The sequence below is a fragment of the Dysidea avara genome, chromosome 9 (assembly GCF_963678975.1).
Source record: "Dysidea avara chromosome 9, odDysAvar1.4, whole genome shotgun sequence".
Taxonomy (NCBI): Eukaryota; Metazoa; Porifera; class Demospongiae; order Dictyoceratida; family Dysideidae; genus Dysidea; species Dysidea avara.
In genome coordinates, this window is record NC_089280.1 from 23,210,653 (window position 1) to 23,224,243 (window position 13,591).

Genomic DNA, 13,591 nt, shown 5'->3' on the forward strand with positions numbered 1-13,591 from the left:
TCACCATGAGGGAGAAATAGTATTGTCTATAATGCTAGATGTAAGATCCCAATGTCTATGACACATACCATTCTTATAAACTAAGTGCGGAAATTGCTGTTATCACAGAAGATCACTGCATCAGTCACAGAACTTACTGAATATATAGCATGAACCTACAATGGTTAACCCTAAAAAAAGTATACAGATGTGTATATCCATCTCTCTCACCTCAATAAGTATGTCATGTACACGAAATTTATCAATAACACCGACTAATAGGCATTGCATTTGGCTGTGCTGCAAATAGACGCAAATTAAGACCACAACCAGTATAGCCCAATGAAGCAAATCATAAACTTCTTTCAGCCATCATCATCATACCTTTCAGAATGTTCAGGTATATACCTTCCAAGTTTGAGGTGAACTGCATAAAGCATGTGCAAGTTATGCGAGTTGTCCAAAATGTGAAGGTGTGTACCTTGCAGATGGCTGGACTAGATTTAGTTCAAATTTGTTATGATAAATGTCCTGGAAATTCCATTCAAGTATACTTTGGGAATGAATATCTTATTGGTGTTTAAAATAGCATTTTCCATTGGTCTGTCACTATAGGCAGCATTGTGTCTTGATTATTCAATTTAATAACACATGTAGCTACAATTATAAATTACTCATTTTTGCTTTTGTACTATAGATATTAATGAGTGTAAAATCTCTAATGGAGGATGTCACCACCACTGCACCAACACTAATGGAAGTTATTATTGTTCATGTGTTGATGGATATTCACTCAAAAAGGATTATCATAATTGTTCTCAGGTAAAAGAATGTATAGCTATATAGTCAGTGTTGTATTAAATGGCCAATTATACAGGATGAGGATTCTTTGAATTATTATCCAGCAATAATAATTGGAGTTATATTTGGTGAGTGTGTGTATATTATTTATTAGCTACAATATAGAGGGATTTTCCTAATATATATGTGCCCAAGGGCAAGGGCATATATATCAGGTAAATCCCTCGTGGCCATGGTATAAGTAATATGATATACCACTCTGGTATGCTCACCAAATAGGTGAAGGAAGACAAACCTGCATTCACCACATCACTTTTTAATAATAGGTTTGCAAACATCGATTGTGGGTTTAAATTGTGGGCACAAAAAGAGGGTTTCACTGGTTGTAGTGATACCAAATAACCACTTTGTGGATGTCTAAAGTAACCTAAGGTGCTAAAATAAATACTTAGGTGTATAGGTTGGGAATGTCTGAGGCATCTTTTCATGCAGCTGAAATGTACTGTGTAGAAAAACAATCCCCACATTGCAAAAACGATTATTTCAGTGGTGGATACAGGAGGTTGCAATGGTTTCAGCTGAAACCCCCTCTGAAAATAGTATGCACACTCCAAATTTATTTACGAATCGTGTGGGTGATAAAATGACATAGTGTTTAAGCATGTTAAGCGTCTCTAAAAATAAATATCATTTTAATGCGTATAAGTGCTGCTTTCCTTCAAAACTTTCTGCAAAGGCCTGGATTGGTAAGATTCTACTATGAAACAATGTTGTGGAGTGATTTTACTGATTCATTAGTACTAGTTTACGTCATACAGTAGATCTATGTAGCTATAGGCACTGAGCTATCAAGTTAACATTCACCTCAGCTGGACAGTCTGGGATCACAGATATCGAAAACTTCCTGAACCCCTTCTGAAAATTTCTAGATTCGCCACTGTATTTAGTGATGCCTAGTTACTGAACTATGAAATGTTGACTCACTCAATTCTTTTTCCTTCAAAACAATGCCTAGCCTAACTAAACCAACATGTTAAACTCAAACCCACGGTGCAACTTTATTTTAACTCACAATACAAAACTTTAAGCAGCTCTATATAAATAATCAAAGGGAACCAATGCTTTGTAACTGCCTCAGCATCAAAGGCAGTTGTGGTCAGGGCTATAATATTATCATGATGTCACCCTAACCACAGGGCCATATCATGATATCACCCTGTGGTTAGGGCAATACATGAAATATAGACTTAAGTGGTTTCCTTTGATCTGAAGTGTCAAAGTGGTATATATTATGGGTAATTTTAGAATTGGAAGATATCGCAGATTGATCCAAATCACACATTAGCAAATCAAACTAACACCACCAGTGGGTAGCTACACTACCATACATGGTTTTAAGTGTCATCATTACTCAAATTACTTGAGGTTGGTTTAAGAGCTGTATTTTCTGGGTGGTGTGGCAAGCTTGAGTGGCGACTTCTGGCTTTGATAAGGACCTAACTTGACAAGACAATGATGATTAACTATTTCTTGGCTCCTTTATGGATTTTGCAACACTTCACCTGGATTTTTTATGGCACACCTTTTTCAGTTTAATTGACTGTTTTTATTTCACAATTAAATCTTCACTTGCTGAATATTCTATAACTTTATCACATGTTTATTCAAAAAGTCAGCTGAAATCCTACTACCTTACCAATTATACCCCTAATAATACATGCATGTGTGATACAATGCTCTGCTGCTGTTCATAATGCCAATCAAAATCTACTCACCTAACTTTAGTATCATACAATACGATAGTTACTGTATAGTAGGGACCACAAAGGAGTAGGCATGGCCCACAGAATAATATCACCCAAAAACCAGCCTCAATTTTCCCTGACAACGATAAGGCAGTATTGGTTAGGTAAAACTAACACAAACAAACTTTCAGATCGATGCTTTCAACAAGTTGCTATGGAATTTTAAAAATAATATATTTAACAGAATCATACAGTACAATAGTAACTGTATAGTAGGGACCACAAAGGAGTAGGCGTGGCCCACGAACTAGCATCACCAGAAACCAGCCTCAATTTTTCCAGACGATGATAAGGCAGTATTGGTTAGGTAAACCTAAGCCCAAAAAAGCCTTCAGATCGACCCAAAATGCTTTCAACAAGTCGCTACGGAATTTAAAAAATTATTCAATGGAATTTTCTACTGACTGACTGACTGAATGACTGACTGATGTTTTCAGACAAGCGTACCTTGATAATGGCTGCAGCTAGGGACTTGATTTTTTCACTGTTCAATGTCGCTTCGGCCCAAGATGTGCCTTTTGGCATGCCGCAGTGCATTCTTCATGGACTTACCGTTGTCCTCTTTGTGTCCCATTCATCTTTGCTGACAGCGCAAGGTGTCGATTTGGCAATAGCGGCACGTGATGGCTTCCCTTTGTAACAGAAATCGTCCGTATTTTTCGTAGTGACTATTTTGATAGCAGAGGTGCTTTTCAAACAGTTCTTGATTCATACTGCTACGTAACGGGTTGAACATAGCCGACAACAAAGCGTAATGGATACTTCGCTTTTCAGATGATAATTAATATAACTGGGGTGCACGGCACCATTTCTTTCTTTCGGTATATGCGTGGATTTCAGAGGTGCTTTTTGAACAGTTCTTGATACATAGCTGACAACGAAGTGTAATGGATACTTCACTTTTCGGACGATAATTGGGGCGTGCAGTGCCATTTCAGTTCCGTTATGCATGGGTTCACCAGTCATAATAATTTATTTACAAAAAAAAGTTAACAAACAAGTACACAGAAAAATTTGGAATTTTCAACTAGAGTAGGGACTATAAAAAGTACTGAAACAAGCTGGAGTAGTGCACGATATTAAATCACAGTAAAACAATAAGAAGTGTTATATCCCTACCTTGCTCAATATACTATAATGGAAATGCACAGTAGGGATATGACACTTCTTATTGTTTTACTGTGATTTAATATCATGCACTACTCCAGCTTGTTTCAGTACTTTCTTTTTGAACAGTTCTTGATCCGAAATGCTGTGTAATCGGTTGAACATAGCTGATAATGAAGCACAAGGATACTTCACTTTTTAGACGATAATTGATATAGCTGGGGCGCGCGGCGCCATTTCAGATGTGGTATGCGTGGGTTCACCAGTCATAATAATTATTTGCAAAAAAAGTTAACAAACAGGTACACAGAAAAATTTGGAATTTTCAACTAGACTAGGGACCATAGCACATCGATAAAAAGTACTGAAACAAGTTGGAGTAGTGCACGATATTAAATCACAGTAAAACAATAAGAAGTGTTAGATTTAATATTGTGCCTACTCCAACTTGTTTCAGTACTTTTTACCGATGCGCTATGGTCCCTACTCTAGTTGAAAATTCCAAATTTTTCAGTGTACTTGTATAGTAGAAATTAAGTATGTATCATAGGTAAATAGTTGTAATTCTATGTATACTCTGGCTGTGAATGCAAGTTACCTGCATTTAAAGTCCTATAAGTGGGATTACTGAACCAAAAGCTTTTTTTCAATAACACAAACTACTCTAGTATCAAGCACATTAGTTTTATGCTTAACAGGCCAACCTCAAATTAGCATTAGAGATAGGTTAGGGATGCTCACTTCCAACCTTAGCTCTCCTCAAATTCACCTATTTTCATAATGATGTCTTCACTGTCTGCACGAAAGTAAGATCTTGGTGAGTTCGAGGTGAGCTAGGTCTGTCCAACCCTAGCTCACCTTGACGTCACAGTGAAAGACATCATTATGCTTAACAGGCAAACCTCAAGTTGGTGTAGGGTTGGGTTCAGCCTAGGTTTCTTCTTCACCCAGGTGTTGGTTCTTCATGCTAAATACAGGTTACTTCTTGCTGGAATCATATTTATAAGATAGAATAGTAGGGTAGGTGTATGGGATAGTACAGCTGGTAGCACACTCACCTTAGACACTGCAGTAGACCAGGGATGCTTTGTGTTCTTTTTTTCAGTTTAGCAACTTTATTGTCTAAGTTTTACTGCAGGTTCAATAGCCGGTACGTTATTGAACCGACCTTAGGTTCAGTATCCACTATACCATAAATAAAATAGTAGACTTTGTACTATAACTCCTAGTCTGGCACCGCTGACTCTATTTAGGTGCTTACTGATACAAGCGCCTTGAAAATAGGGTCTGGTCTGTCTAGAATCGAGGACTTGTGCCACCGTTACTGAAAACTGGTGTGTCCAATCAAATCGCAGTATTGCCAGCATTTTGGCCACGCGATGTGAGTAAATACTGGGGCAAAAGTGATGAAACGAAAGTTGCGTGAGTTCTTTTTGTGTCAGGGTGAATAAACCAAGAAAAAATTTTCCATTTACCACTCATGTGTAATAGATGCCTTCCCTCAGAAAGTAGAAATATCATCTCCACAGCCTAAACATCAACCGCCCATAGAGATTAACTGATTGAAACCCTTAAAACATCAATATTGTGATTGAATTCTTTGCTGTTTGATATGTTTGTTAACGTGAGCCGCAGTGTAATTATGATTCCTAAACACAAGTCCTGAATGCTAGACAGATCAGACCCTATTTTCAGGGTGCTTGTATAAGCACCTAAATAGGGTCGGTGGCACCACACTATATAACTCCATGGCTTTAACTTATAATCACGAGAATATATATATTTTGATGGCAAATCATGTAGCACAAAAACTTCCTTAGAAACATAATTAGAAACATAAGACACTATACAGCTTGCGTCTTGATGCTGAAAACGAGCAAAAATATTGTCCATGGACAAACAACAGCAACTACATAAATGCAATGTGCTACCATAGCATTGTACCATGTGTATGAGGCTTTTGGTACCTCTAGCTGCACACAAAGTTGTGCAGGGTTAATTTCATTAAGGGTTTGTCAAAAGCAATATTATGATGAAATCTTAAATAATGTTATCAGCTGTATTAAAAGTTTATACCATACGTATATTAATACAACATCAATATCGTGTCCTGTACAAAAACTCCAATAGCAGCTTGTGGTATATTTTTGATATACTACAGCAAACACTACTGGAGATTTTGTCCATGAAAATCCAATGAAAAAAAATGTTCACCCTGTGAAAAGTGAAGTATTCATTGGGTGGCATCAATGAAATTCTATTTTCATAGCATTTTCATAGGAAAATTTAATGAAAACCCAATGAAAATTACCACTGAAAATTCTTTGAAACTGCTTTTCCTGGAATTTTCATTGGTAATTTTTTATTGGGTTTTCATTAAATTTTCCTATGAAAATGCTATGAAAATAAAATTTCATTGATGCAACCCAATGAATACTTTACTTTTCACAGGCTGAACATTTTTTTCATTGGATTTTCATGGACAAAATCTCCAGTAGTGAAACTAGCCAATGGAATCAGTATATCACTTGTACATTTGATATATGTATTTGATTGGCTAAAAAAATTTGATAGTGTTTAGTTGTTTTACCAGTTTGGCATGTCCAACTTGAGAACTACTGGTCCATAGTAATCAATACCTGTTACCTAGCAACAACATTGTTGACTAGCCACTATTAGTTCTAAAAATGATTTTGGCACCATAGCAATGGTTGCTAAGCAACCGCTAAAAGGCATGTAACTAGGTCAGGTTTAAATTTTGTTGCTTAGCAACAGTTGATATGGATTGTTGGACCACTTTTCAAGAAGATTGCAGGCTGCAACACATGTGCATACTCCTTGAGCATGCTAATCACAAGGAATTAGTTACCAGTATTAATAATGGTAGAAATTGCTGTTACTGCTCCCAAGTGGGAGACGAGATGTTGTATTAATATATTATACTACAGATATCATGGTATTGGAAATATGTGACCGAATTTTGGAAAACCGTCGATATACGCACAACAGTACTTTTGTAATAAAACGCATTTAAAAACTATTGGGTAAAAAAAGCAAGCTTTAGAAAAAAATTACGCAAGTTTTTATCGCCTCACTGGTGGGTGAATTAAGCCGCCAATGGATAGATGCTGGACATCATTATGTTCGCCTGTCCATGGTGAGTACAAAAATCTTTCCGTACACGAAACGATTCCAATGTTGCAGACGTGTATTTACATTGCGGTGACGAAAGAATTTACCGACGATCGTTTTTCAGTGAATTTGCCTTCCTTCTCGAACAAAGAAGCATGCCTGGGGAAACAACTATACCTTGGTGGATGCACAAATTCATGGCGAACAAAATGAGCCAAGATTCAATTCCGTACGTCATAGTTATAATGGTTTATGTAAGCGCCTGTAGATTCTTTTCTTGATAGCTTCTGTACATATCAAATTAATTTGCTCGTCCGGCTGTCTAGTGCTGTATTTCCAATGCTGCTTAACTTAGGAAGCTGAAACTTGGCTAGTCCATTCCTCTGTCCCTGTAGAAAACAAAGAACAAATAAAATGCATTTTGAAAATTGTGCGGATATCGACGGTTTTCTAAAATTAGGTCACATATATACCAAAAGATATACATATTTAGGAAAGGGTGCTATAGTGCGAGGCTTTGTCTTGCACTATAACATCTTTTCTAAGTTTGTATATCTTTTGGTACATATTTCGAATACCATGATATCTGTAGTATAACATATATATTAATACAACATCAATATCGTGTCCTGTACAAAATGTCCAATAAGAGGCGGTGGTATATGTTTGATATACTACAGTAAGCTAGCCAATGAACACTGTATAACTTTTGTTCTAGTCTTTTTCGGTGATATCCGAATGTGATTGGCTATATATTTTCATCTCTATGGTTATGATATATCACACTCCAGTAGTAAAACACATATACAATGAATACAATAGACCTTACAGACTTCTTGTCTTTGAACCTTGCAATGTTTGTGCATTTGGATGAGGAAGACGAACTAGACCAGTTATTTAGCAGCTTAGCTGAGACAGAATTGGATGCATCTTTAATAAGGAAGCAATACACCACCAGCAATAACACTTTAGAGAGAGCAACTACTGCCAACGAGACTTCCGACACTTTAGAATCCACAACAACTCTCTGCAGTTCTAATAATGACGTCGCTAGTCAAGTCACGTGCCCTAGTCATGACACTCAAGACCACGCCCAAGCTATGAGTTCATTCGCCACAGCTAGTAAGGTCTGACTTTCAAACATTTGCTGACAAAACAAGAAATTATAACACCACTAAAACTATGTTAACTTAGATAAAAAGATTTGATACATGGAGAAAAGCTAGAAACATACAGGAGTGACTTTAGAATATTCCAGTGGATTACCTTGATGAAATATTGCAATTCTTTTTTTTGCTGAAGTCAGGAAGAATCATGGGAGTAAGTATTAGCCAGATAGTCTTGAACAATGTTATCTTCACTGGATCGATGGCTGAGAGAGAAATTCCAAAAATACAACATTATTAAAGACAAGGCCTTTGAAGGATGCAGGAAAGTACTGAATAGAAAGGCTATATCACTGAGAGAGAAGGGTATGGGAAAACGTAAAAACAGATCAGATGCACTGACTTTGGAAGAAGAGAAGTAATTGTGGGAAAAGGGTGTATTGGGGTGCACAAATCCCACCAGTCTGAACTACTCAATATTCTATACAATTAGCCAGCAATTTGGTACTAGAGGTTGCCAAGAACACCATCAAATAAAGCTAGAAGATCTGAAATTTGTAAAAGATGTATTAGGTAAAACTGTTTATGTAGAATGGTTGGGAGGACAAGCAAGGTGGACTTGTTAAGGAAAGCCGATGACTACGTCAGCGGTTGTACTACCAGGATCATGATCAATTCCCAGTTAAGTTGCTGGAACTATTGATATCAAAGCAACCTGATGAATTAAAGAACAGTGGCCCTCTTTACCTTAAACCTTTAAACACACCATGGCCAATTAATGAAGTTTGGTACACAACTCAACCCGCTGGTATACATACCATTGACACATACATGAAATATATTGCTATGTAAGGTGGCTTAGACCTTACTAACAAAAAATTTACAAACCACAGTGTTAGAAAAACAACAGTCCGTAAACTTCAGAAAGCAGGGGTCTCAAATGACAAAATTGCAGCTATCACAGGACACCATAATGAGCAAAGTCTTCAAGCGTACTCAAATTCTGATTCTGATGATCATCAAGGAATAAGTGGAATTCTCAGCAGCACTAGAAGTCATTATCCCTTTCAAAATGTGGCTAACATTCAACAGTCTCACAGAAATGTACTTCAAGCTAACAGTCATATTGGCTCAGGCCCTTTCTCATCATCAATAACGATAAATATCACTTTTCAAACTGTACTGTATACTTTGGATTTCCCAGTACAGACACCAAGGCAGTCACCTAATCAGCACTATAAAAACACAGAGTGATAATAGACTCAGACTAAACTATCTTATAATGATATATTACTGACAGTATTTCTTGTAGAAATGGGACCCATACAGTGTATATATATATATATGTACCACCCTGCGTGGGCAGTTCAAAGGCACCGCCAGTGCCATAATTTGTATATTGCACTGCTGCAGACCGCAGTGAGTGCATTATAACTTATAACGCACTGGTTGCGGTTTTGTAGACCACAACGAGTGCATTATAAGTTATAATGCACCGACCGCAGTGCAATATACAGATATTGCACTGGCTGCGGTTTTGTGCAGCATAGCACAAGTGCCGGTGGCGAAGACCACTACGACACCTCACCTAATAGGTGGAAAGACACTTCACAGATCACTCGAATTTTTTTATAGCCTGACATGTAAAGGTCGATTGTGGGCCATAACGTCACCAATACGTATAATGTTTTCAAGCAGCCAATGACGATTGAAAAAGCCAACGCGGGTGGCCACAACTCTAGTCTACATATATACATGTACTTATACACCTTACTAGTCTGGTGCCATCTTAGCCCAGATTAAACTGTAGTCCACTTCGACAATGACTCAATAAAACAAATATATTCTAAATAATACTAACCTTTATGTTCGATTGTGGGAACCAGTTTTGTCATGCCACCAGATTCGAGTTTAGACAGTGTGAATAGTAAGAATTAGACTAGTATCGTTTAGTAGTTAGGTTTTGTTTACTTAAACCGTATATTTAGCTGCTTTTTTTCGCTCGAGAGAATCACTATGGTGATTAGTCTGGTGCTTAGTCTATATGGCACGCTGGCATGCTGAGCACTACATGATGAGAGTCGAACAGCAAATGCAGGTTAGTGATATAACCCATAGCGTACTAGCTTTCAATATCTCAGGTGGCTGCAGTACTGCAGGGGGAACGTCATTGCAACGTCTGGCTTGGTTACCCACAATCGATGTTAGAAACCTGGCCTTTATAAGTGTTACAGCTGTCTTGTGAGACTCTCCCCACCTATTAGGTGAGTGGTACATAACAGTTATACAACGTGCACTCGTGCTCTGCCTGTATAAACGCACTTGCCTTCGGGCCTAACGGCCCTCAGGCTCGTGCGTTTATATCAGGCAGAGCACTCGTGGCCGTTGTATAGCTATATAATATATTCAATGCTGGGCATTGATGGACTCAGTATATCGAACATATTGATGTTATAGTAATTAAAGAGATGATGTATCAACATATTATACTACAGATATTGTGGTTCGCCTTGCACTATAGCACCCTTTCCTAAATGTGTATATCTTTTGGTATATATTTCGAATACCACAATATCTGTAGTATAGCATATATATGTACCACTCTGCGTGGGCAGTTCAAAGGCACCGCCAGTGCCATAATTTGTATATTGCACTGCTGCAGACTGTAGCGAGTGCATTATAACTTATAACGCACTGGTTGCGGTTATTTAGACCACAACGAGTGCATTATAAGTTATAATGCACCGACCGCAGTCAATATACAGATATTGCACTGGCTGCGGTTTTGTGCAGCATAGCACAAGTGCCGGTTGCGAAGACCACTACGACACCTCACCTAATAGGTGGAAAGACACTTCACATATCACTTGAATTCTTTTATAGCCTGACGTGTAAAGGTCGATTGTGGGCCATAACGTCACCAATACGTATAATGTTTACAAGCAGCCAATGGCGATCGATAAAGCCAACGCGGGTGGCCACAACTCTAGTCTACATATATATAAACGTACTTATACACCTTACTAGTCTGGTGCCATCTTAGTCCAGATTAAACTGTAGTCCACTTCGACAATGACTCAATAAAACAAATATATTCTAAATAATACTAACCTTTACGTTCGATTGTGGTAACCAGTTCTGTCATGCCAGCAGATTCGAGTTTAGCCAGTGTGAATAGTAAGAATTAGACTAGCATCGTTTAGTAGTTAGGTTTTGTTTACTTAAAACGTCTATTTAGCTACTTTTTTTTGCTCGAGAGAATCACTATGGCGATTAGTCTGGCGCTTAGTCTATATGGCGATTGAGTGATCACGCTGGCATGCTGAGCACTACATGATGAGAGTCGAACAGCGAATGCAGGTTAGTGATATAACCCATAGCGTACTATCTCAGGTGGCTGCAGTACTGCAGGGGGAACGTCATCACAACGTCTGGCTTGGTTACCCACAATCGATGTTAGAAACCTGGCCTTTATAAGTGTTACAGCTGTCTTGTGAGACTCTCCTCACCTATTAGGTGAGTGGTACATAACAGTTATACAACATGCACTCGTGCTCTGCCTGTATAAACGCACTTGCCTTCAGGCCTAACGGCTCTCAGGCTCGTGCGTTTATATCAGGCAGAGCACTCATGGCCGTTGTGTAACTATATAATATATATATATAGAGCAGCTCAGGTATTTCCGACCACCATGTACTTTCGGACGCAATATTTCCTAGAGGAACAACAAGACTCGATCAATTATTACAATATTATGAAGACCTATGACTATAACCTCCATATATAAAATATAAAAGGATTCGGTAGTATCGTCTGGCTGCAGTGACCTCGGAATGTCCAAAAACGTCGATGCTCGGACAACGACATGTGTGCTCGGACCCCACCCTCTACAGCCTTCCCATGCAACTTCAATAGCTATTGTGTGGTAGTGATTGATAGAACTAACCTTGAGCTACCCCATGATATAAGCAGATTAGATTTTTATTAACTGGTATTGTAGATAGCCGGTTTTTCCCAAAAGTGGTAACTTGATCAATCGTCGGACGCAAAAAATCATTATATTTTTGAACTTTTCATTTATTTGTGATAATTTTGGTATTTTATGACTTTCAGTAAAGCATTAACTTACAATGCTTTAAATGCAGTAATTTAAACACAGGTATAGGGTGTTTTTGTCCAATTTAGGTGGAAGAAGCCAAGCTACATATAGCTGTATTATAGTACGTCTATACAAATTAGCTAAATAAGGCACTTCTCTACTCATTTGACATTTTTGATATTGTTTAAGTCAATTTCTGGTAGTGGAAGTCAGCAGTAAACTACAACAGTGTGTGAAGCCTCGCTACCGCATATATGACTGTTCTATTAGAGTAGTTTATATTTTGAGCGAATTTCGCTGGTTTAAATTTTACAGGTTTTCGTGTTTGCATGACCCAACGTCTATGACTTGCTCCAGAACAAATTCTAGGAAAATACAGGAGCTTACAACACAAAAGTTAACAAGTGAAACTCGCTCAACCAATAAACTACTCTAATAGAACAGTCATATATGCGGTAGCGAGGTTTTGCACACTGTTACAGCTTATTGCTGACCTCCACTATCTGAAATTGATTTTAATAATATGAAAAATGTGAAATGAGTAAGAGGAGTGGCCTTATTTAGCTAATTTGTATAGACGTACTATACTACAGCTATATGTAGCTTGGCTTCTTCTACCTAGAATTGATGAAAAACACTCTATACCTGTGTTTAAATTGCTGCATTTAAAGCCTTTTAAGCTAGTGCTTTACTGAAAGGCATAAAATACCAAAATTATCACAAAGAAATGAAAAGTCTGAAAATATAATGATTTTTTGCGTCCGACGTTTGATCAAGTTACCACCTTTGGAAAAAACTGGCTATCTACAATACCAGTTAATAAAAATCTAATCTGCTTATATCATGGGGTAGCTCAAGGTTAGCTCTATCAATCACTACCACACAATAGCTATTGAAGTTGCATGGGAAGGGTGTAGAGGGTGGGGTCCGAGCACACATAAGGCTTGGAAAATACAATCCCTCCTCAGGGCGTCCTAGACCCCTACTGGTGACTCTGAACAGGTCATCTGATGTCAATTCCATCTTATCCAAGCGATCTCAGTTAAAGTCACCTTTTGTCATCAAACCTGACCTCTCACGTGATGCAAGGGTCACGGAGTCTCATTTGTTAAAAGTTCGTTGGTAATTAATACAAGACAATACCCCAAAGTCTGATATAAAAATTCGAGGCAATAAAATTTATGTCAAAGGTAAATTACATGGCCAAGCAGACAGCGCAGGATTCAGACCTAACGAGCCATCAAATACAGATAGCACCTCACCACCCCACAACAACATGGAGACTTCAACTGCTGCCTCCACCTCTTCAGCATGACTTGGCCCTACTGGGCCCAAAGTCTGCGTGCAAAATTGCAGGAGCTTGGCAAAAAACTTACCCCTTTTCCAGAGTTTTGTATATGCATCTGATTTTCAAATTATTGGCCTGTCTGAAACCTGGTTGCACGAAGCCATTGCAGATCTTGAAATCTTACCTCAGGGTTACACAATGTTTAGAAAGGACAGAAGCTCACGTGGTGGGGGCGTCATGCTGGCAATCAGCGACAATTTACCTAGTAAACAAA

The 13,591-nt window shown here is 38.1% G+C and overlaps 1 protein-coding gene across 1 annotated transcript in view; it reads left to right on the top strand.

The window, feature by feature from the left end:
• Positions 1–13,591, top strand: part of LOC136266734 (uncharacterized) — a 44,196-nt gene that overhangs the window by 24,805 nt on the left and 5,800 nt on the right. Inside the window, exons 5-6 of the mRNA XM_066061756.1 lie at positions 677–801; positions 857–908. Coding sequence (XP_065917828.1) covers positions 677–801; positions 857–908 — 177 coding nt within the window. The remainder of the gene's footprint in view (positions 1–676; positions 802–856; positions 909–13,591) is intronic.